General features: G+C 46.8%; 1 protein-coding gene across 6 annotated transcripts in view; it reads left to right on the top strand.

The window, feature by feature from the left end:
• The window catches only part of PTPRA (protein tyrosine phosphatase receptor type A), a 133,813-nt gene that overhangs the window by 81,724 nt on the left and 28,538 nt on the right, over positions 1 to 23,551 (top strand). For 4 of the 6 annotated variants that reach the window (XM_056343474.1, XM_056343491.1, XM_056343514.1 and 1 more), the window contains 3 exons: positions 17,806 to 17,884; positions 18,298 to 18,660; positions 21,447 to 21,464. In XM_056343474.1, the coding sequence (XP_056199449.1) occupies positions 17,806 to 17,884; positions 18,298 to 18,660; positions 21,447 to 21,464 (460 nt within the window). Of the gene's footprint in view, positions 1 to 6,164; positions 6,255 to 7,740; positions 7,825 to 17,805; positions 17,885 to 18,297; positions 18,661 to 21,446; positions 21,465 to 23,551 lie in introns of all 6 variants that reach the window. The other 2 variants (XM_056343507.1, XM_056343498.1) reach the window with 2 other exon arrangements.

The raw sequence follows: 23,551 nt of genomic DNA on the forward strand, positions 1-23,551 counted from the left end.
ATGGTTTAGTGGTGGCCTTGGCAGTGCTGAGTTAACAGTTGGACTTGATGATCATAAAGGTCTTTTCCAACCTAAATGATTCTATGAAATAAAATTATCTTAGACCCTCAAGCCATATTTTGTTGAATGGTTCCATCTGTTTGCTCCCCACCTTACTGGCGCAACTAAAGCCTTTGGGGTTGTTGCTGGAGATGACCTTTCTGTCTTCAGACTTTCTGCTGACCTTCCCAATGAGGAAACCAGCTCGCCAAGGCTGAGAGCATCCTTGCTTGGCAGTAGAGGTCCAGTTGGGTTTGAGTGCCTTTGGCACCATGTCTGATGCAGTTTGAGGATGACAGTTGATCCCAGGGCTGGCTGCACGGGTACCTGTCCCAGAAAGATGCTTGCAGGTGAGACCATCCACCTGGTCCTCAAACCTGAGATCCCAAGTCGGTTAGTTCCCTGCAGTGGTGAGCCAGGAAGGGGAGATGCCAACTGCACACTGTGTTTCTGGTAGCTCCTCTCTGACTTAATAGGAAAACACTGACCACAGAAAATGTATAATATGTTTTTTTCTCTGCATTTTCCTGAAATCTGTTGAATCACTTTGGCTGTAGAGGGAGGAGGGGTGATATGGGGGATGGGGAAGAAGAAATAATGGTGTCTGTTCAATGAAACTCCCCTAACAGACAGTTTGTGTTGTTTTTCACCCCTCCAAACACGCAGATCTGATCTGAAAATCCAGGGCTTAAAAGCACAGACGTTTAATCTGACACACAAACATGGCATCTTTCCAGCAAGTGAAACAGCTTTGCCACTGGTGAGTTTAGAGGAGCTAATCTGGGATGAGAGGAGTAAAAGCTGCTCAGCAATAGCTGCATCTTTGAACCGGGTCACCTGAAACTTTCCTTCCCTTCCCTCCAGGTGAAGGGGTCTTTCCCTTTGTAGTAAAGCAGCTTTCAGAGATGTTACTGCTTCTTGGGTCCCTTGAAGTGTCGTCTGGGGCAGGGGGAGAAGCAGTGGTGGGGATGTAAACCAGTCAGGGGCAGTGGCACTGTGTCGGATCTTGTGAGATGTTTTTTGTGGGTCTTATCGCCATGCCCAAATAGGTCAGGACGAAGACGGTATTGGATTAATTCTGTCTATACATACATCTCATAGTCAGAGATGTGTTGGGGTGCAAATTGGGATGGCTAGCCATTTATTTCTAACTCATTAATTTTAATTCCAGTCCACACCAGCAAGGATTACAAGTCACCCCACTGCTGGTGTTCCTTGCTTGACTCTTAATAAGTATCTCAGCATCCTGCCATTTATAACTGGTTCGTCCAGCTGCTTTAAGAGCACCCCACACCTGAAATGCCCTTCTGCTGCTAAGAAAGGCCACCTGGAAAGAGCAAGGGCTGCCCTGCTTTTGCCTGCTCTCTCCCTTTCTGGAGCATGTCTTTTCAAATGGTGCAAAATCTGCTTTAGAGGCTGAGCTGTGCCCGTTGTCTTTGCTGCCAATGTTAGAGCTGGGAGGCGGTCAAAATGGCACTCATGAGCATGCTGGCAGCCTCTGCAAAGTGGTGGCTGAGATACGGAGGTTTTCCTTCAGCAAAGCAACTGGCAGGCACTTACAGCTAAACCCTTTCTTGTGTTGCTCTTGGGATAATTAATTGAGAATGAAGTTGCCACCACATTTTCCAAAGCCTCCAAATCTGCCTTTCCTATAGCTCGTGCTCTATGCCAGAGTCAGAGATGGAGACGAGTCAGCATCCACCCTTGTAAGTATACAAGCATTGGAGCACCAGGAATATAAAGAGGATAAAAAGAGATCCCATAACATCTGGAGACTTGTTTTTTAAAGCCAGCTAAATCGCACCCAGAACCTGTAGGATGCCTGTAAAGCTGTGGGAAGAGAGGAACAGAGGTTGGTTGGAGACCCAGTGCAAGCACTCTGTCATGGGGCTCATGTTTACATTAAGGCACTTCTGGAATTGATGTCTAGATTATGAAATTATTTGGAGATAGTGCTTTTGAGAACAGTGCCCTAACAAGAAGGTATTAAGGCAGAAATGAACACAAATAACCCTGTACTCAACTGACTACTCATAACATCCCTCTTGCTTTGTGTACGTGTTAGATGTTGCCCTTTTTCCATCTGTAGGACTCTGTTTTCAACCCTTGTGCACTTCCCAAAATGACATCTACTTTTCTCCCTCCTGTTTGGTACATCCCTGCATTTTGTTACGGCAACATTGCAGGGGGGTCTTCAGCTGAGCATCCCTCTTTCTTCTCGCACCCCACAGCTATACAAGCACCGGATGGCTTGGGGCGCAACAGCACTCGCTTGAGATAAACCAGACCCAGAGATAAATCACCTAGAAATGCTCAGCATCTGATTTCAGGCAGGGCACAGATTGAAGATGGATGTGTGTCATGAAGGATTGGACTTGATTGGACTGGATTTGGTTTGAACTAAGGGGAACAGAGGGAACCTGGGCCAGGTTGGACCCTGCTCTTCAGCAGGCTGCATTTCATGGAGCCAAAATTGATGACACCAAGCTGAGTGGTACAGGTGACTCACGGGAAGGAAGGGGTGCCGTCCTGAGGGACCTTGACAGGCTTGAGAAGTGGGCGCTTGTGAACCTTATCAGACTTGACAAGGCCAAGTGCAAGGCCCTGCAACTGGTTTGAGGCAATGCCCAGTATCAGTGCAGACTGGGGGATGAAGGGATTGCGAGCAGCCTTGCAGAGAAGGACTTGAAGGTACTGGTGGGCAAAAAATGACCCAGCAATGTGTGCTCGCAGCCCAGAAAGCCAACCATCAAGGGAGGGGGCTCTGCCCCTCTGCCCTGCTCTGGTGAGACCCCCCTGCAGCGCTGCCTCCAGCTCGGGGGTCCTCAGCACAGGAGAGACGTGGAGCTGTTGGAGCGGGGCCAGAGGGGACCACGGGGATGGTCAGAGGCTGGAGCAGCTCTGCTGTGGGGACAGGCTGGGACAGTTGGGGGGGTTCAGCCTGGAGAAGAGAGGGCTCCAGGGGGACCTTAGAGCAGCCTCCCACTACTTAAAGGGGACTTCTAAGAAAGACACAGCAAGGCTATTTACCAGGGTCTGTAGTGACAGGACAAGGCGCAATGGTTTTAGACCGAAAGGCTGGGCATAAGAAAGAATTTTTTTATGATGAGAGCAGTAAGGCACTGGCACAGGCTGCCCAGAGCAGCTGTAGATGCCCCATCCCTGGCAGTGTCCAAGGCCAGGTTGAACAGGGCTTGGAGCAACCTGGTCTAGTGGAAGGTGTCCCTGCCTGTGGCAGGGTGGTGGAACTAGATGGTCTTTAAGGTTCCTTCCAACCCAAATGATGCCATGATGCTATGAAAAAGAGATGAGTTTATTAGGCTGGACCACTGTGCCACCAATGCAGTCTTGGTCTTCAGCAACAGACTTTGTCTTGTATTTGTGCAGTGACAAACTGCTACAGAAAGCACTCTCTGTTGTTGTGTGTGAGCTCCTGTACCATTTAATGCCTGGTTAGGGGGCTCTCTTATTTAACAGCAATACTGAGGAGCCTTCTGTGTATTATGCTCCTAGCGAGGGCGTGATGGAAATGGGTGTTTTTGTAGGAAAGCTGCTTTTCAAAGCCTTTTGAAAATGCTGGGACAGCAAAGACTTTCAAAGATGGTGATGTCTCGGTTGCTATCCACTGCATTGCTATTGAAATGAAAATATTTAACCTGAGTGCTCCGTCATTCTGGATGGGTTTGAAATTAATTTAAATTAGCAGAATTTTGGTAGCTGTTTGGCCTATGTGCCTAATACAGGGGGATTTGAGCTCTGTCAGAGCCTTTTAATGTTTATTTGAATATCACTGAAATCTAAGTGACACAAGGTAATATTTAATGCTTGCTCAGGGAGACCTTGTTTATTGGCAAAAGAACAGAATGGGTCATAAAAACTGAATTGCACTATTACCTTGACTCTGTTCGGTCATGGTTCACCCCCTGCCCTTGCTGGAGCAAGACATGAAGCTCAGGACCACAGAGGTTGGAGCAGTGTGTGGGCTTAGGTAGAGCATCGCCTGCTGCAAAGAGCAGCATACTCCAGCCGTCGGCTTTCGTTTAAGGTCCGCTATGTGATACTCATATTTTAAATGCCATCCTGGAGGGAAAAACACAACAAGGCTGCGTGTCAGGTTATTTTCCTCTGTCCAAGTCCTAATCCTCTCCCATATTTTTTTGTATAGGGTGGCACCGGGATTCCCAGCTACCCGGCTGCGCCCCCAAAAAAGTCTGATTTAAACCTTAGCAACAGGGTATTTTTGTTTAGATTGTATTTATTGTCCTGTGAGAGTCATTGTTCTCTCCCATGCCTTGACCGTTCTGAAGGCTGATGATAAAAGCCCTTGCTGACAATAATACAGTTGAGTTCAGCCTTTTGTTGGGAGATTAAAATAGAGAATTAATTGTAACATGGGAGGGCTAAAGGTTAGTCGTCCCAGGCTGTTGTTTAATTACTTTAAGGATAAGAAAAGGCATTTTAAGTTTTTTATATTTTTTTTCAGAACTACTGGGCATTAGGTTTTGTGTTGGTATCTGCAGGGGCTGCAGGAGCTTATGGCCACCCTGTTGTTTAAGACTAGGATTGTTTCAGTTCACATAATCTTGTGTCAGCAAGAAATAGGTTTATAGCAAAGACAGTAGGTTTATGATAGTTTTACAGCAATATATATATAAAAAATAGATTTATGATATTGGGTTTATATCTATATATGTAAAAAATATATATAAATGTATATATAATAATTTTATAGCAGCAGCAGTGATAGAAGATTCCCAGCCTGTTAGTGTGGCTCTAAAACCTGTGTCTACAGCATCGCTTCTTGAACAAGGACACCCCTCTTGGGCATGGGAGATGGAAAGGAAAATAGATGAAAAAAAGATGGATGGAAAAAATAGATGGAAAATAGATGGGAAAAAAAGATGGAAAGTGGAAGCAGAGCCACTGAAGCCAAACAGAGTTTGGTCCTTTTTCAGGAGCGTGGGCTGATGAGGAGAAATGTTTGGGAGACTGATCTGCCCAAAATGCCAACAGCGTAAATGATAATGGGGATTGCCCCCAAACTCTGCTGGCTCTGAAATCCTTTTCTTGCTGCCGATGTTTTGGCTGCTCTCTGGGCACAGGCTCCTTTCTGCCGGGATATTTCTGTTGCCAGTGAACTTCCTGTTCACATCAGCATCTTGAAAAGCTTCCCATCCCTCCTCGTAGACAGCCTCTCTCCCCAGCTGCTCTTACCTGCAGTCCCTGTAATTGGCAATAATTTCCCTAATTGCTCACAAAAGCAGATGTTCTCTCTGTGGTCGCATTGAACTGGCTTATACAGTACTATATACATGAGCACACAGCATTAAAGGACTAATTCCTGTAAATAAGCCTATTAAAAGGTTAGAAATAATGCCTCCAACTAAACCATCAACAGCAGCTGAATTCCGCTTGTTTTATTAATTTGTTATTTGTAATGTGGTAATCCCTGTCTGCTCGGGACTGGGATGCCGTCGTGCTTGGTCTGTTGCTCTTACGTTGTGTTTAAAGGATGTCTTAGCATATGAGATCAGCCCTTTGCATTGTTTCCAGCTAATAAATCACATTTGTAGGTAATTAACACTACACCTAACATATCCCCAGTACTACTGGTGAGCGGGAGGAGAGACTGGTTCATGCAGTCGATAGCTGAGGGACTGTCCTTTCAAGGCTTTAAGTGATACTGCTAAAGAAAATAAGTAATCTTAATTTTCCTGCCTCAAAGTTGGGGGGAAAAACGTTTTCCCAGTTCTTCAAGTGCAGCACTTTGCTTTTCACCCTTCATGAGGAAAGAGTTATCGACAGCTGTGCAGCACCAATCCTGAGGCAGCCTCGGGAAAAGCCCTTACATGAGTCATCAGCTTAATTGCCAGCATTAATTCCCTGCACTGTCTGAACCAGGTGTAATTAGGCTATGGGAGGGTAATTGCTAGAAGCTCCATCCAGTGGTGGGGGTAGCATTGCCTTCTGGAAAGCCCTTCCGTGCTTTTGGACTGTCCTTTGCTGGTGGGTGCCATCAGCTCTTGCTGTGGATGTGAAGTTCCTGTTGCCTGTGCTACAGGGAGGGCACAGCCCTGCAGCATTCAGAGGCTTTTCATATATTTATATTTTTTTTTTTTCCTCAGGTTATTTCTATTCATTTAAGAACTAGGGACTGGAATGCTTTCTATAAATTGGGATGACCAAAGAGTGATTGTTTCTCTTCTTATTTTCTGGTGGGTCCCATATGATCTACAATTGCTCCAGCTTTTAATATCTCCAGCAACTGCATTGGAGCTCGCAGTGTTGCATTTTGATCCAAATTTCACCTGCAACCTGAATGAGAGCTTCAGCAGCCGTTCCCACTGCTTTACAAATAAGATGCAGCTTGTTTCCATGATAGCCTTTGGCTGGGCAAAAGAATCTTACAAAACCGGCATCCTTGGTGCCAGCCAGGTGGTAGCTGAAGTCTCTAGGTCACCTTCAGCTGATGATTCTGTTTCCCACTTTGGACTTTTACATTTTACTTGCCTAAAGCTTTCTTACTGCTAGCAGGGGAGAACTTTTCTCTCTCTTTCTTGGACCAAAATTTTAGCTCAAGCTTCTGAAATCCCTTATGCTGACAAAGAGGGGTATAAAGTCACAGCCCAGAAGCTTTGCTGCGTGTCTGGGTCAGGGCACCACAGCCTGATAGTCTGGGACTGGAACATGCTGGCACTGCTTGGCTCCTGCCCTTCCCCAGGACAAACCAGAAGCTGTGCCTGAGCTCAAGGAACAACTTTCACCAGCAATTTGTTTTTCAGCCTTTGCATCTCTTTCAGAGGTGATGGCTCCCGGTTCTTATCGGTGGATCTGGCTGAAGTCAGGCTGCTGGGTTCTGTGTCTTGTGGCAGCCCTGGATGATGGAAAAATGCAGAATCTGCCATTGCATTAATGAATATTATAGGCTATTATCTCAGTTTTGGTCCTTGGCCCCACTTGTTTAGCACCATTTCATCCTCTTGGAGATTCATCATCCAATGAGAATGGAAAAACTAAGGTGTTTTGATGAGCTGACTTTTTAAAACACCATGGCTCTGGATTTGCAGCTCCAGAAATACCAGTCAGGCCATTTTCCTCTCACCTGGAAATAAGCTCCAGTATCTTATTTGTAGATTGTGTTGAAAAACACTTGTGTCTGGCAGCACAACTGCTCCCAGTCAGACTTTTCAGCTTGAAGCCTTCAGCAGAAGACATGCCTCCAAATGCTTCTGGCATTCGAATAAAAGCCAAGAAAGGAAAACGCTTTCAGCGCTGGTTCCCCACGTGTGATTTGGTTTTTTTCTCTGGCAAACTGCAACAGAAACACAGTTAATGCAAGATGCAGGGGATGCAGCCTTGGTCCCACTCTGGCTATTACCATTTGTACATCACGCTTGACCCTTTTTTTCCAGTCTAATACATGCAAATATATGTAAAGAGTAAAGACTGTTCCACCGGGTCTTGCACATTCATTCAGAGAGAAGGAAAACAAGCTGAATTTACAGGGAATTTGCAAGCTCTATTTGAAGACCCATATATAAAAAAACCCGAGCAGCAGCTGGCGGCAGTGGACGGTGCTGACCGAGGCGATGCTTTCTGGCGTCTTTATTTTCCCTGCGCTTGCAATCATAATGTCATTAATATGGAGCTTTTTGAGAACTGGAGTATATCCTAATTAGCAGCCTCTGATTTTTTTTCTAGTTTCATAATCAGTGATCTCGGCTACACCAGAAGTGTTACTGTGGCAACAGGGCTGAACTGAGCAGCGGTGCAGAATTACTGCAGGTAAATTGGTGATTTTACAGATCCACGGCACTTTCTTAGCTCAGGGGCTGCTCCGTGGGACGGGCTGGCTGATCCCCGCACCCTACAGGTGTCCCAGGCGGATTTCAGGGTAAGCACAACCAGCGATTAAGCTGCATGACCGAACGCATGCTTTTTAATTGGAGCTTAGCCTCTGTAATGAGATTTTAAGGCTGTCATGCGAATGATCCCCTCCGACACCTTTGTTTTAAGTAGGATGCTCCCTCTCCCCAGCTTGGTCGTGGCTTGGAGCTGGGACTTCGTTTCGGTCCTGCAGAAAGGGCTGAGCCCCAAAGCTGGGCTTAATTTTTCATGGTTTTTTTTGTTTTGGTTTGGGTTTTTTTGGTGTTTTTTTTAAACCTTGTTTCTCCTCCCCACGTACCGTTTGCTTGCTCTCTGAAAGGCATCGTGCTAGGTCGGGATGTTGTTATGCTAAATAATGGCCATGCTTCATCCTGACTCCTCAATCAAAAGCAACCAGTCCTTGTCATAGCTGGTGTGTGAACTGCACTCATGTTTTCTTTGTACATGTTACGAAACGATGCCTGGGACAAAAGAAGAGGGGACACTCTAAAATGGAATATTTAAAGAAATACATTCCTATATGACTTCTTTTTTTTTCTAAATTACTAATTCATTATTTTGAATAATGAGTTGAACCACCCTCTCTTGTGCCTCTCAGGCGGTTGCTTTCTGCTTCCTAGTGCTGTGTTGCAGCTACAATGCCCATCCCGCAGGGGAAAGCACACCAGGAGACCATGGGGTTTTGCCTCATACTACTCAGGGGTTTTTACAAGCTCTGGGGGTGTTGCTTCAGCAGATGCATTTTGATTACCCCAGAAGGAGGTCTCATCTCCCTCTCCCCTTTGTGACAGCTCCTGCCGCCCCACCATCCCTCATCAGCCTGGCCTGCAGCGAAACCTTTCACCCCCAGCACCTTCCTCCTGGTCGAGGCTCAGAGTCAGTCTTTCATCTTCATCCTCCCTGACCTGACATCTCCCTTGGGCATGGCCCACTGCTCTTCTGTCTTAGAACCTCGCCTTCTCCCAGTTATTACCTGTCCCACCTTGACACTCCTTGATGACATGTCCTTTAGGAAACACTCTCCAGCTGGTCATTCTCCATTGCTACAGCTCCAAGAAGTTTTTCATCCCCTTCTGTCTCCCTGCACAACTTATTCCCCAACCCATCGCAGTTTATTCTGCAAAAGCTGCAAGAGCAACTGGCACATGCTGCCATGATCAGACAGCCATGGCACCAGCAGAAAAGAGTGGCTGAGGGCAAATTAAACCCATCCTAATTATGACAGTTATTAAGAAAGTTATTATTAGGAAAATAATGGGACACATTTGTAGCTCTTCCCCTCCAAGGCACTTGGGCAGCTTCCAGATGGTGACTCTGCTTGCTGTGCCGGCAGTGCGGCCATGAGTGCCTGTCCATGCAGCTTGATAGGCAAGGACTGGACATCACTGGGTGCCTTGGTCTTGGACGTGCCACTGATCTGCCCCTGGCATAGCTGGGGATGGAGCCTACATCTCCTGGCTCTTACTTTTGTATTGTCAGCGTGAGACCATTGAGTTTCTATGCTCTGTCTTAGTTTTTAAACATACGGAGAGAGATTTCTTTCCTAAAAGCAAGGCAATACAGAAAACTACGATCTGACCTGCCACAATTGCAGAGGACAGATACCCACCATCAACATTACTGTGCCTCTCTAGGACCATGAACTATTGCATGTCTGGAATACTTAAGCATCCATGTTCATTAGTGTTTGTCTCTGGTTTTCTGCTTAAAACCTCATCAGTTTAGTTTTCCTGTCTCCTAACTGGGATAACAATTCCCTAGTCTCAGTGCTTTTTGAGGAGGCTCTCTTACCAGTCTTTGAGATGCTCCAAGCTCCTTTAGGGAAAGCTGTAATGGGCTTCTTTCCTCTGAGCAGCATTTGTCTCTTCGTTAGTGGCTCCTGGGGGAGGGTCGTCTCGTACATGGCAAAGGGCTGTCATGGTTTGCAGTAACTAGTGCTTGTTCACTGAAAACCAGCGTAGAGCTGAAGGGACACTGGTGAGATCCCAAGATACATCCTGCGCAATGTAGGGATCTCCTTCTCAGTGCTGGATGCTTACTCCACTATGAGCTTAAATCCCAGCAAGTTTGCCTTCTGAAAAGTTTGTAGGATAGTAAGGTACAGAATCTCAGGGTGGCTGAGGTTGGAACCTTTGAGGTCAACTGGTCCAACCACTGCTCAGGCAGGGCCACAGAGCCAGCTGCCCACAATTGTGCCCAGACAGATTGGGAAGATCTCCAAGGATGGAGACTCCACAACCTCCCTGGGCAACCTGTGCCAGTGCTCAGTCACCCTCGCACACTCAAAACGTGTTTCCTGATGTTCAGAGGGACCCTCCTGGGTCTCAGTTTGTGCCCACGGCCCCTGGTCCCGTCACTGGGCGCCACCGGCAAGAGCCTGGCTCTGTCCTCCTGGCAGCCTCCCTGCAGGTGTTCACAGACACCGAGATCCACCCCGAGCCTTCTCTTCTCCAGGCTGAGCAGCCCCAGCTCCCTCAGCCTTTCCTCACAGCAGAGATGCTCCGGTCCCTTCGCTGGACTCTCTCCAGCCTGTCCCTGTCTCTCTTGTACTGGGGAGCCCAGCACTGGTCCCAGCGCTCCAGGTGTGGCCTCACCAGCACCGAGCAGAGAGGAAGGATCACCTCCCTCGGCCTGCTGGCAACGCTTTGTCTGACGCAGCCCAGGACACCTCTGGCCGCCTTTGCAGCAAGGGCACGTTGCTGGCTCAGGGACAACCTGGTGTCCACCAGCCCCCCAGGTCCTTCTGTGCCAAGCTGCTGCCCAGTGGGGTGGCCCCCAGCACGTGCCGGTGCCTCAAGTTGTTCCTCCCCAGGGGCAGGACTTTGCACTTTGCCTTGTTGAACTTCATGAGGTCCCTGCTGGCCCATTTCTCCAGCCTGTCAAGGTCCCTCTGGATGGCAGCATGACCCTCTGGTGTATCAGCCACTCCTCTGTTCGGTGTCATCAGCAAACTCGTTGAGGGTGCACTCTGCCCCATCTTCCAGATCATTAATGAAGCTGTTAAGCAGGACTGGACCCACCAAGTTATTCTTAACTGTGGTCTTAAATGTCCTTGCAAATATTTCTGAATTAATGAAACCTGCGTCATTCACTTATGGAGTAAAAAAGCCAATTTGGGAGCCTTTTCATGGTAAATCAGGATGAAGCACAGGGATTTCCAGTTTTTGGCAGCAGAGGTAGAAAGGGAGCTTGGGGAACCTCCTTCCAGCTTCTGGCTGGTGAACACCTGATCCTCTGCATCCACCCACGACAGTTTCACACACATTGCTGCTACCAGTGTGTGCTTTTGAGAGCCTGCGTGATCAGCATGGGATAGACTAACACCTCGCTAAAGATGATATCCATGTGAAAGACTGATGCTGGTTCAGGCCAGCAGTTTTTAACATCATCCTAATGGTGCTAGATATTTCTGGCTGCCCAGAAAGCCAGGTGGTGGTAGGGTCGGGTTCCCTCCATGCACGTATGATGGGGTTGCTCTTTGAAAGAGGACTGCACTCGCCTGTTGGACTGAAGGCCTTGGAGATGGTTGGAGGGCTGGAGCATCTCTGCTGTGAGGAAAGGCTGAGAGAGTTGGGATTGTTCAGCCTGGAGAGGAAGAGGTTCCAGGAGACATTATTGTGGCCTTTCAGTACTTAAAGAGGGCTTGCAAGAAAGACTGAGAGAGACTTTCTGCTGGGGCCTGTAGTGACAGCACATGGTGCAATGGAGCACATGGTGCAATGGTTTTAGACTGCAGGAAGGTAGGTTGAGGTTGGATGTATGGAAGAAATTTTTTATGAGTGTGGCGAGGCACTGGCACAGGCTGCTCAGGGAAGCTGTGGATGCCCCATCCCTGGCAGTGTCCCAGGCCAGGCTGGACGGGGCTTGGAGCAGCCTGGGCTGGTGGGAGGTGTCCCTGCCCATGGCAGGGGAGTGGAACTAGGTGATTTGTTGAAGGTTGGGCAGGTGGAGAAAAAAACCCAGGCCTTTACCGCAGGCTTGTCCTCCTCCTCATGCGCCACTTGTTACAGTGGCTGTCACTCATGTGAAAGCCGCCTGTTTATTTAAAAGGAAAAAAAAAAAAAAAGAAAGAAAAAAAGAAGTGGATGTTCAGAAAGGGTGAATGGTTGCCGTGATTCATCTTTTCTGTTGAAGAGTGGAAAAGCAGAGGGTGGGGTGGGGGAATAATGTTCAGTGACACATCAAAGGCCTCGTTTCAGTTTCGGAGACACATGCAAGGAATTAGTCACTGCTGCTTTAGTGCAACAAAACCCTTTTCCCTCCCTAAACTGAACAGTTCCTCTCCCTGCGACGGCCAGCTCGCCACAGCCCTTAGCCGTCCCAGCGCAGTTTGGAGCCAAAGCAGCTTGTTGCGTGGTGCTAATGAAGAAGGAATCAATGCACAGCGTAAGGAGCCCCCATACAAGATGCTTGGCTCCTCTGCATGACTTCTCATACAGAACCAGGCTTTGCTTTTCGGTGCAGAGCTCCCAGCAGCAGGGCTCATCCTGATTGTTATTTTTACATCCTTTATATCTCATCCAATGTGAGAGGTTTGGAGTTATGGGGAAGGGGAACCTCGTGCTGATGAAATTGTCCTGCCATCAGATAAGCCCATGGGCAGTTCTCCTCTGCCATGGATCACAGCTCCAGTGAGAGGCTGGAAAACCACAAATGGGATTTAAAAGGAGCAGGGAGTGGGAGAGGGAATGGCAGGTTTGTTTTCCAGGGTGGCTGAGCCATGCTGATGGCTTGCTGCCACCAAAAAGGAAAAAAATAAAAAAAGACCTTTTTCCCCTTTCTTTATGCTAATGCTTGTTCTCGTCCCACTGTGAGCTGCTTCAAAGACTTAACCAGTGCAAATGCTAACCTTGTTCTTAGTTTTGCTCTCTTCTCTGCCAAAAAAAAAGAAGAAAACTGAATGATTTTTTTTTATTTTTCACTGCGGTTGGGTGGTCTTGGTTGAGCCACTACGTTTTAGCATCCTACTGATAGCAGCAGTGGTTTCTGGAGTCCCAGAAAGACAGTTAGAATTCAGGTTGTGTCTCCTCCTTGCACACAGAAAAAGATTGCCTCATTTTCCAGGAATTAGGAATATGTCAGAGGTGGGGGTAAATCCTGCCTTTGACTGTGAACGGCTGTTTCTGGGTGGGTTCCGGGCCGTTCCTGCAGCACTAAATACTAATTCTTTGCTTTCTGAAAGCACGGGGAGGTGGTCCTGCAGCCTAACCCTGCTATAGCAGCAGCAGACGTAAGTGCCATTTTTAAGCCACTTACTACTTTATAAAGAGATTATTTCCTTTTTTTTCCCCCCTTCAGTATCAATCGTCTTGACAAGATGAGCTTATTTTAAAATATATGTCCTGCAGCCTAAAACCCAGCCTTTTCTGTCGGAAGATCCTGAGCAGTGTATGGGAGAGTGCAGGGCATATACACTCTCTCTATGTATGTATTTACAAATACATTTTTTTAAGATACATATATATAAAATATTGCTGGAGACACCAGTAGCATTTATTCAAGTTTCTAATCCTGATTTTTGAGAAAGATGGTTTAAAATGAAGACATGATACTGAGCATCCCAACCTGCCGGGGCAGCGGTGCTGAAGCCGGCTCCTTTCTCCTCGGCAGAGCCGGCGCCGTGACGTCAGGGTGTTTTTCTGCAGAGCTCGCAGGATGTCGCAGCCGGCCAAGAGCTGTGTTTATGTTGATAACATTACAAGTATTTCCTCTCCGTTTCCGAAACCAGCAGGGAGGGAGCCGAGGGGGAAGGGAGACTTGGGTTTCTCCAGCTTTGGGGTAGGACTCTCGAGGCCTTTTATGTTAAGAAGCGGGTAACGGTGTACCGCTGGCATTTATTTATACTGCATTTGGGAATAGGGAGTGTTTAATAGCAGGGGCTGGGAGCCGGGAGCTGGGCTGGCACAGCCCTCCCCTTGCGCAGGGCTCTTTCGCTTGCTCTCTGCTCCAAATCCAGTTTATAAGGTGATAAAGCAGCGCTGGCAGCTGATTGCTGGTCACAGGAGCAACTCCCAGGATTTTTGTGTAGTGATCTGCACAGCAAGCCATGGTGCTCTCGGGGCTGCCCGGCGGCCTGTTTCTTTTGACATTCACAGTAATAAAGCCGTAAAAACTCAGGATCCACACGGACTGCCTGCGTCCAGCTTTCTTCACAAAAATGGGGTAAGGCTTGGGGAAATTCTGTATTCTCTCCCCTTGCCAACCCTTTCCTCCTAATGCGATCCACCCAAGGATTAATGAACTTATGAAACGGACTATCAAGGGGGTTTAAAGGCAGCTGCCCCTGATGTAATTCCAGGGCATCGGAGCTGTGCTGCTGGGTCAGCGAAGGAGGGACCTGCATTGGTGATTAGACTAGATGTTCTTAAGGATTTTTCCCAACCTAAATGATTCTGATTCTATGATTGTCCCACCATCCCAAAGGGATTTTGCAGCCAGTACTCATGGCTAGTCCAGGAATTGCCTGTAGCTTTTGTCTATGTAGCATTCAGGGTCATGAAAATAAATCCAAGCTCTTTTATTGTATGTGGGTTACTTCCCTGTAACGAAGGGCAGAAAGAAGAGGGGATTCACAGCTTTCATTTCCACCCACCCACCCTCCATGTCATGCCTTTGATACCAAGGGAAAATGTGTTGAGGATGGGGGAGAAGAGCTTCAGAGGTTAATGGGACATTTGGCTGTTGGCCTTAGGGAAGAGGTGCGAGATTGGTACGGGCTAACCCATCATCCTTTCCTTCCTTAACTTTCTCAAAAGGACTCCAGGGACCACAAAGGGGAGAGGAACCAGGTCCCCTGGGCTTCAGCCCCAGTTCTGCACTCCTTTACAGAGCGACCGTGAGCAAGTTCATTCCCCTGCTATTTGAGATGTGCTGCAAGAGCTGGAGCAGCCAGCTCAAAAGATCCTTGAAGCCATTAAGAAAGGCTTGGAAGAGATTAATGTCTATATGGTTTTCTAGTGATTGGTTAATTATGGGCCAGGCGTTGAGGAGCAAGATCTCAGTGTGAGGAGTTGGTATGGTGCCAGCGTGGTGGGAGCATCACCATTAGCAACCAGTTTTTCTGCTCTTGGGGCAAACTGCGGCTGCAGGGCTAGTACTGACATAGCTGTGGGATCCCAAATGAATGGAGATCCCAAATTAACATGATCCCTAAGTGAACAGGAATTCCAAATGAATGGGATCCCAAATGAATTTGATCCCAAATGAATGCAAGCTCTCATTTTGAGAAATGAGTTGGGGGAAGAGGGGAGGAGCCACATCCACCTACAGGAATGGTGTTTCTATACAAATATTCATCAAAACACAGCGAACAGTCACTTTTTTTCCTAGTATTATTTTCAGAAGAGCCAGGCCTTTCCCTTTACCTTGTTACTGTTTGCTTGTGGCAGTAGTGATGGGTTCCCACCTTCATCAGCCCGTGCAAGGTTTTAGGAGCATCTCAGTGCTGCCACTATGTTCGCTGGGGATTCAGCATGGGCTGAGGTTCCTTCTGCATTTGCATGCGGGTCCCATCACAGTGAGCACTCCATTTCTGTGGGTTTCCATAGTAGGATGCTCGGAGGAGCTGCCTCCTGCAGCAAATTGCCTTTGTTCTTAGCACAGCTTCATATGCTTCCCAGTTGCAATTAAACATGGGGAGACACGAGCTCCCTTTCCTACACTGTGGGGGTGGAGAACCTCTTTGGCTTGGGACCATCTCAGCTCCAGAGTGTGATTGCTTGTTAAGTGCCTTGAAGCAAAAGCCGGCACCCTGGTGTACTTGCCACTGTGCTTTTCCTCAAGCTCCAGCTGCCCTGGCTTGCCATCAGCTCTAAAAATATAGACTCACAGAATCATACAATCATCAAATAGTTTGGGTTGGAAGGGACCTCTAAAGGCCATCTAGTCCAACCCCCTGCCATGCGCAGGGACATCTGCAACCGGATCAGGTTGCTCAGAGCCCCGTACAGCCTGGTCTTAGATGTTTCCAGGGATGGGGCATCTCCCAGCTCTTGGGGCAGCCTGTGCCAGTGTCTCACCACCCTCAGCACAATAAATTTTCTCCTTATAAAGATCGAGTTTTCTCTCCAAAGCCAAAAGAATTTAGGCCAAGCGCATCTCAGGCTCTGGCAGGTGGTTGAACAAGTTGCATGGTGTGTGTTAAGCAGCAAGAGTGGAGCATGTCATCAAAACCCTACCACTTGCAGGTTTTGAGGACATCCCCCCCTGGAGCAGATCCTCAGGGAGGCATTGCAGAACCAGTCCTGCTCTCACCAACAGCAGGACTACTGAATCAGTTCAAATTCATCCAGACAGATATTTTAACCGGTGATGAAACCCTCTGGAAAGCTGCTGCTCACACCAGTGGGACCCCTTGGAGAAAGCCCTGCCTTGCATGCAGCAGCAGGGCTGGCTGCGGAGGGAGCCGAAGGAAAGCTCTTATCTCTGGAGCTTGGTTTCCTTCTGCTTCAGGGTTTGTCTGACCTTTTGGTCACTGAGTAAGTTCAATTTTTGCCAGGTTTTCTTTTGTGGGGGGAGGAAAAACATGTAAGTGGGTGGTGCTGGTGGGAGGATACTCCCGGGTGGGGTGGGGAGGATCTTGTATTTCTGATACCGCTTCCAGCATGTTGATGACTTCAGTGTTGTCCTTTTGCCCGGAGTTTGGGATGGGTCTAGTTTGAAGCAGATTTAAATAAATAGAACAAGAACAAACAACACAAGATGTATTTAAGAGGGGGAGGTTTAGGCTGCATATCAGGAATAAAACCTTTTTTGGCAGCATGTCAAGTTGACTTGGCAGTGAGATCTCCCAGCCTTCTCCCAGGAGATGCTGAAGATGCAGCTGGACGTGTGACAAAAGCCTGAAGGACAGGAGAGAGTTGTATGGCAGCTGCTGGTTGATGGCGCATATCAGAGCTGTCTTCGAGCCCTCTCTGGGCTTGCAGCAGATGCAAGATGCTGGCCCTTCTTTGGGAGGCCCCTGTGCCATGTGCTGGTGTGGGGCTTGGCAGCTTTGGGCTCTCTCCTGGCCAGGACGATGATGTCTTGCATCTCACTGTCGTTTGCCTGAGCCTCTCGATCCATATCTGTTTAGAGTAGATAACAATACCCATTTCTTAGGAGCTTTTTGAGGTCTACAGAGGAAAGAAATCACCATTAAAACATTGTATTTAAAGGAGCTGAGGGAGAAAGCCATGGGGAAGCAACTTGACTAATGTCATCGTCCTGTGATTTTGCAGGATGTTTCCTGGGAAGAAGCATACAGTGGGATGAATGTGCAGCCTGCGCTTGCAGATGATCTTGGATTATTATTTATGGATATTTGTTTTGTCCGCACTTGCAGGGAATCTGATGGGGGTTGAATGGAGCTGAGCCTGGCTTTATGCGGGTGTTCTACCCATGCCGAGAAACAGGCTGGGCACTGCCTGCAGGAGCTGACCTCTCCTTCCCTGCCTCCAGTTCCTGGGCATTTTGGCTCAAGGCTCCTTGCCATGGTTGTTGTCACATGTATTGCATTTCGGTTTGTTCAAAGTGCACCCATTTGCAGACCACTATATGAACACATTATTAATTTCCTTTAAGCCCAGGTACTTCTCTTTGGCGCTCAGCTTCATAGCTCATTCCTCGCGTGCTCTCCCACGGTTTGCCCATTGCCTGCTTCATCTCTCGTCACCTTTGCTGGTCCACCAGACTGACATCTCTCCATGCGCTCTCCCATTGGGGACGTATGAACATATCAAATCCCTGCCATCCACATACCTGCAGGGACTCCAGCTACCGTTCACTGCTCCCTTACAGCTCTACACATGCAAGATGTGCAGCGGTATCTCTCCAGTTTGAATTATTTTGGGATAATGCTGCCTGAGGGTTTAAATAACTGTTCTTTGCTCTCTTCCCCAGGTCAACATGGATTTGTGGTTCTTTCTGCTTTTGCTTGGAAGTGGCCTGAGAAGTGTAGGGGCTAACAACATTACAACAGGTAAACTATACTTGTCGTTTCCTCTCTTGTCCCTAAACTATCTTTAGGATCAAAAGAGGAAGTGCTCATGTGCTTGACTTACTCCTCCTGCCCTCCACTTAACTGTAATATAAAGTATTGGAAAGAGGATGATGGGCTGCAGGTGCTCATAAACAGGACCTGCAGTTTTTACCTCTAGCAAATATTGATCCTCTCTTACAGGCGCTCTAGTCTTTGTACCTCCTCAATATCATAATACTAATTCAAGTTTTATAAAGTTTGCACCACCATACTGTGCAGAGCATTCCCTGTCCTGGATTCGGGATTTTTTGGCTGTTTTACCCTTATACTCATGTGAATCTCCAGCATCTCAGACTTCCAGTGTTGCACAAAGGTATCTCATGGAGGTTCCCTTGTGCTTTCTCCTCTCACAGAGCCACCCACAACAGTGCCCACCTCTCCCAGGAGCTCCACCAAAGCTCCTACAGTAGGTCCTGAGGATGGGACTATGACAAGCGCAAACAGCCTCAACATTAGCACTCCAGTGACTGTTTCTACCATGGTGTCAAAGCCACCTACAACCACAGCCACCAAGATCTCCCCCAACACCACCACTGTCAGCCTCAACACCTCCACCCTGGGGACATCGGTGTCCGTGCCTCCAGCCACCTTCCTGCTACCCAGTGTGACGCCATCTAATCCACACACTGCTCTCCCCAGCACAGAAGCGGAGACGACAGAGAGGAATTTCAATGCGACAGTGACAACTCAAGAGACCTCTTCTGCTTCCCACAACGGTAGGCATCTCCTTCACCTCTTCTTCCCCAGACCACCCTGCCTCCGGGTTTGTTTCTTTGCTCTTTTTTTGTTTTGCTGAACGGAATGAGAAGACCCCTCCAGGCAAATTCCATGGTGATAGGAAACAATGTACCTCCCTGAACTGAGCAGATCAGGAGAGATTTATCCTATCGAAGGTTTGGGCTTCTTGCCAAAATGCTGGGGCACCAGAAACCCTAGGATCTTGTTCCACTTGAGGCACAGTAGAATTTCATCGCTTTTTGTGGTTTCCGTAGTGTAAAACAGGGCCAGTGCTGCACAGCTCCCAGGTGTTGGCTAAAAAGTTGATCTGTAACGGGTCTATGTAGGCAACAGCAATAAATCACTCCAGGTTGCTGCTCAGCTGCAGAGCTTGGGTTATCCAGAGTGTTGCTACATTTATATGTACTTTGGTAACCACCATGGTCTCAAGCCATGCTTTTTGGCACTGTGCAAGCACACACACAAGGCAGTCCCTGTCCCAAAGGATGTAAGGCTTACACTAGAGGTGGCCAGCCAGGGGTAAGATCCAGTTCCTGAGGAGGGCTGGAAAGCTGGGATGTTATCCAGAACTAGCGAAGCTGGGGATGAAGGTTGATGCAGTGGGATGATGATGGCCCATCTGGCTGGGTAATCTCTGCGCACCACTTGATGGTTGCTAAACCGCTTGCTGCGTATGATTTGATAAATCATCTGAAGGTGCTCTCCACTGTGATGAGCACCAGCAGCAATGTGGTGAGACCTTACTGAGAAGAGTATGCCATGTTCTGGATGTCTTGGTCTTGCATTTGCTGGCAGATCTGATGATGGGGTGGATGCCCCCTCCCTGGAAGTGTTGGAAGCTCAGGTTGGACAGGACTTTGGGCAACCTGGTCTAGTGCAAGGTGTCCCTGCCTGTGGCAGGGGAGTTGGACTAGATGATCTTTGAAGTCCATTCCCCAACCCAAATCATTCTGTGATTCTATGCTTACATTTTCTTTTTTTTTTTTTCCCATTACTTGGGCTACTTTAATCTTTGAAAGGTCTAGACGAGCAAGAGTTGTCTCTGTTGCCATCCTGCTGTCATTCTCCTCTTGGCACATCATAAAATTGAACCCTAAGAATGTAGTTTGGCTGCTGAATGTAGGTTAAGAGTAAAAATCAGGCAAAAAGAGGCTGAGGTGATCAGAAATCTTAGCTGATCTGTGCCTTTTCAGTCATGGTTTGCCCATTGCTGCATGGTTTGAGACACAGATTTGATACTACGTGCCTCTGAGCTGCAACAGTTACATAGCCATGCCTGCTAGAGCTTATAGTGAAAGCCTTGGCAGTGCAGGTTTTAGTGGAAAAACAGGATGGGTAACTTGGTGATGGGGTGGAAAAGACTGGAAGAAGATAATACTGGAGTTAATGCAGGGAGATGTCAAATGTACATTCCTTAAGAATAAATTTATCGAGGGATATTGGGTGTTGGGTATCTAAAGCACTCTTCACATCAGTGAAATATGTGTGCCCTCTTCCTCTGGACATCTTCGGGGACCACAGCCCGTGAAGCTGCAGTGAAGTTATATTTGCTACCAGCATCAGAAGGGATGTGGCTGAAGGAATTTTGCAACCCAAGTTTCTCAGTGTCCTTCCACCCCTGAGCTCATCCAGCTTCCTTCCAAACCCAAATCCTCAAGGCTCTTTTTCAGGGTGAAGGAGTCCAGACTAACCTTAGGTACATGTACGGTGCAAATTTAGAATAAACATAGCCTTTGAATGGGAATGATGGAGGCAAAAGCCAAGATCTGGATTTCGTAATACAATGCCTGCTAGCAGCGGACTGAATTTGTCATTTTTTTGTCTTTGCTACACTTTTATGGCTTGGGTTACTGTTTTTGGTGAACTCCCTTGGTGTATGTTATGACACATTGACCATTGCACCATCAAGGCCAGATGGGGCTTCTCGCTTGACATCAGTCCTGAGAACAAATGACCAAACCTAATTCTTCCTTTATTTCAAGTAATTTGTCAAGGAGCAAAATTAGTTTTAGGGCTGCCCTTGCCATTAATCTTAATGGGAAATTTGAATATCAGTCATGGAAGAATTAAGTGGTGCTTAAGAGAAGGACAGGGACAGAAGGCAGCGCATGAATTGCATGTTGTACAGGCAGTTCCTGCTTCTCCAAACCTTCCAAGACTGTCCTCAACCCCGTGCTGCAGCTCTTCACATGGAAAAGAGCGGTGTGGGGTGCCTGTGCCAGCAACGTTGCTGCGGGAGAGCTGGGCTGGGCTCTCATTGGCACGGGTTTGTTCTGGTTTCCTCCAGATGAGATATCCAAAGAAGCAGGTAGAGGCTTTCCTTGGATGCTCATCGTCCCCATCCCTGAGCCCAGCTGCTCTTAATTGAACTCTTGGCTCAGCTACTCTTTTAAAATAATGCACGATTGTTATCTCTTAATATTTAAGTGCTAATGAATTCTGCCAGTGGCTTGCTGGTTGTAGGCTTAAACAGACTGTGTTATTGATTAAAGGTGGTAAGTTGTGTTTATCGGTGCTACAGCTTGGCTTCAGCTCCCTGCTCTGCTGATAAAAAGTTGGGGTTTGTTGTTTTTTCCTTGTTACTCAGTGAAGGCTGAAATTTGTTGTAACATCCTGGCTTTTTAGCTGATGTTTTAAAGGAAAGATTTACAAGCAGATGATGAGAGTTAGTAAATATGTTACTGTCTTGGTCTTTGATCCTTCCTGACTTATTAAAATGTGTATTTCTTTGTTGCTAAGAGACACTTGTTTTCTCTTTCTGCAGGTAACTCTGACAGAAGAGGTAAGAATTTTGTATTTCATTGCTCTTTAGTCAAGCCCTCAGTAAAAACATTTCCAGAAGTATTCTGCTGTTAGATAGCTCTCCTTATGACACACTTCCACACTTGTTTTTACAAAGCCTAATCAAGCTCTTTAGAAGAGCTGGTGACACACTGGTATCTTAATTTGTGTTGAGCTTTTCTTTGTAGAAATAAACAATCCCATACCAATTTGTACATGTCCTATTAGATATGAAATGTTCCTGCTGAATGCTCCAAAAACATCAGCTTAACCATCCCTAGAGTTAGATGACGAAAGTCTAAGAAGCCATTCATGAATTTCCTTCTTTTTTTTGCTTATGAATTGTCTTTATTGATTGTGTTTGATCCAGACCCACTCTGCAAATGTTGTGAATAATTATTACTCTCCTTAATTCTGTTGGCAAGCAGTAGCACAAGTCCATTTCTTCTAATATAGTGGCACTTAGGTGCATTTTTCCGTCTCTGAGTTCTGAGAACTGGCATGGCTACTAGAATATTTGCCCTTACTCATTGCTTTAGAAGTATAGGAGTGGGTAGAGCGGAGGTTCAGCCGGTCTTGTTGCTACCTATAGAAACAAGTTTCCTCTGTGTGTTTTCATTGTTGCTGTGGTGGTGTTTCAGCTTTGTAAACCCCACGGCAATCCGCTTTATGCTGCTTGGTGTGCCTGGCTCACACTGTCCCACTGATGGTATAGAGGAAAAGACAGATGCTCTGCGATAGTTACAGTCAATACACATATGCACAGAGGAGATAAAAGGGATGCAGGTCTGAGTGAATTCATTTAAAATAATGGTTAAGTCGCTGTAGAAATATACAGTGTAATCCCCTCGGATCTGGCATGGCTTAGGTCTGATTTTGCGATCTCTGTGCTGTGTTTCATCCCTTCTCCTGAGAGCAAAGATATGAAAAATGAGGAAAAAATCTGACTTCTTAACAATCCTAATTGCTAATAGTAATGTTAATAAAATAATTATTTTCCAAGTCCTGTGACTTGGAGAATTGTTCTAGGGCGTTTGGTCACAATTCCTGGTTCACTGGCACCAAGGAGCAGCACTGGGAGCAAAACTGTAACAGCAAAAAGTGGAGGGGCTGCTTAAAACTTGGCTTGGGTCCTGTTGGGGGTGTATTGCCTTCCCAGTGACTCTAAAGGGACTAATTCTGTCTCTACAGGTCATTCTTCTCCTGCTTTAAGATGGTGGAGTTGGAGTCAGTGCCCCGATTCTGATTTGTTCCAGAAAACAATCCTCTCTGATATTTTAATCATTTCAGGATATAGAAAAGACACAGAATTGTTTTGATTTATTCTTGCATCTAGATGCAGGATTAGTTAGACACAGGATTAGCTAACATGTATGTTCTTCTGACATAAGTACATCTTTCCCAAATTATACCCCCTAACCAGTATAGAATATATCACATCTTATGCAGAATATATCATATCATATATAGAACATATCATATCATATCATGGAGAAAATTGATGCAGGTTACAGCAAGAGCCAGCCTCCCATCAGTTTGTGTGGCTTTTCCATTTAAAGGGTGAGTCTCCGCTAGATGAAGGGGGCTTTGCCACTGAACACATTTAAGGTTAGACAGTGAAACTGTAGCAGATTAAGTCCAGGTACATGAACTTCTGCAGGGCTCACCAACACAGGATAAGCTCTGCTCATAGCTGAAGGCCTTTGAGCTTGTGCTGGAGATTTTCTTTAAATCTCAGGAGGATTCTGAACAATATTTTACAGCAAGGTGAGCCAAGGGAATACATCTCGTCTCATTTCAGGTGTGTGTGCCATGGGAATCACTGGAAGACTTTTAATCTCTAATATTGGAAAGAGGAGAACTAGGTAGCTTTCTTGTCAGGAAAGTTAACAGTAATAACCTTCCAAATTTAAAAGCTTGCCTTTAATTTCCTCGAAATTATTGATGGAGATTGATTTTGAAAATAAGGAGTGGATAAGTCATTTTTATCTGAAGTAGTGAAAATGTGCTGCCTCTTATTGGTTGCACTCATACTGTCACATGAATCCATCCCCCATGGTGTATCTCAGACACCAAGTACACTTGTAC

Source organism: Falco biarmicus, chromosome 1 (genome assembly GCF_023638135.1).
Source record: "Falco biarmicus isolate bFalBia1 chromosome 1, bFalBia1.pri, whole genome shotgun sequence".
Lineage (NCBI taxonomy): Eukaryota > Metazoa > Chordata > Aves > Falconiformes > Falconidae > Falco > Falco biarmicus.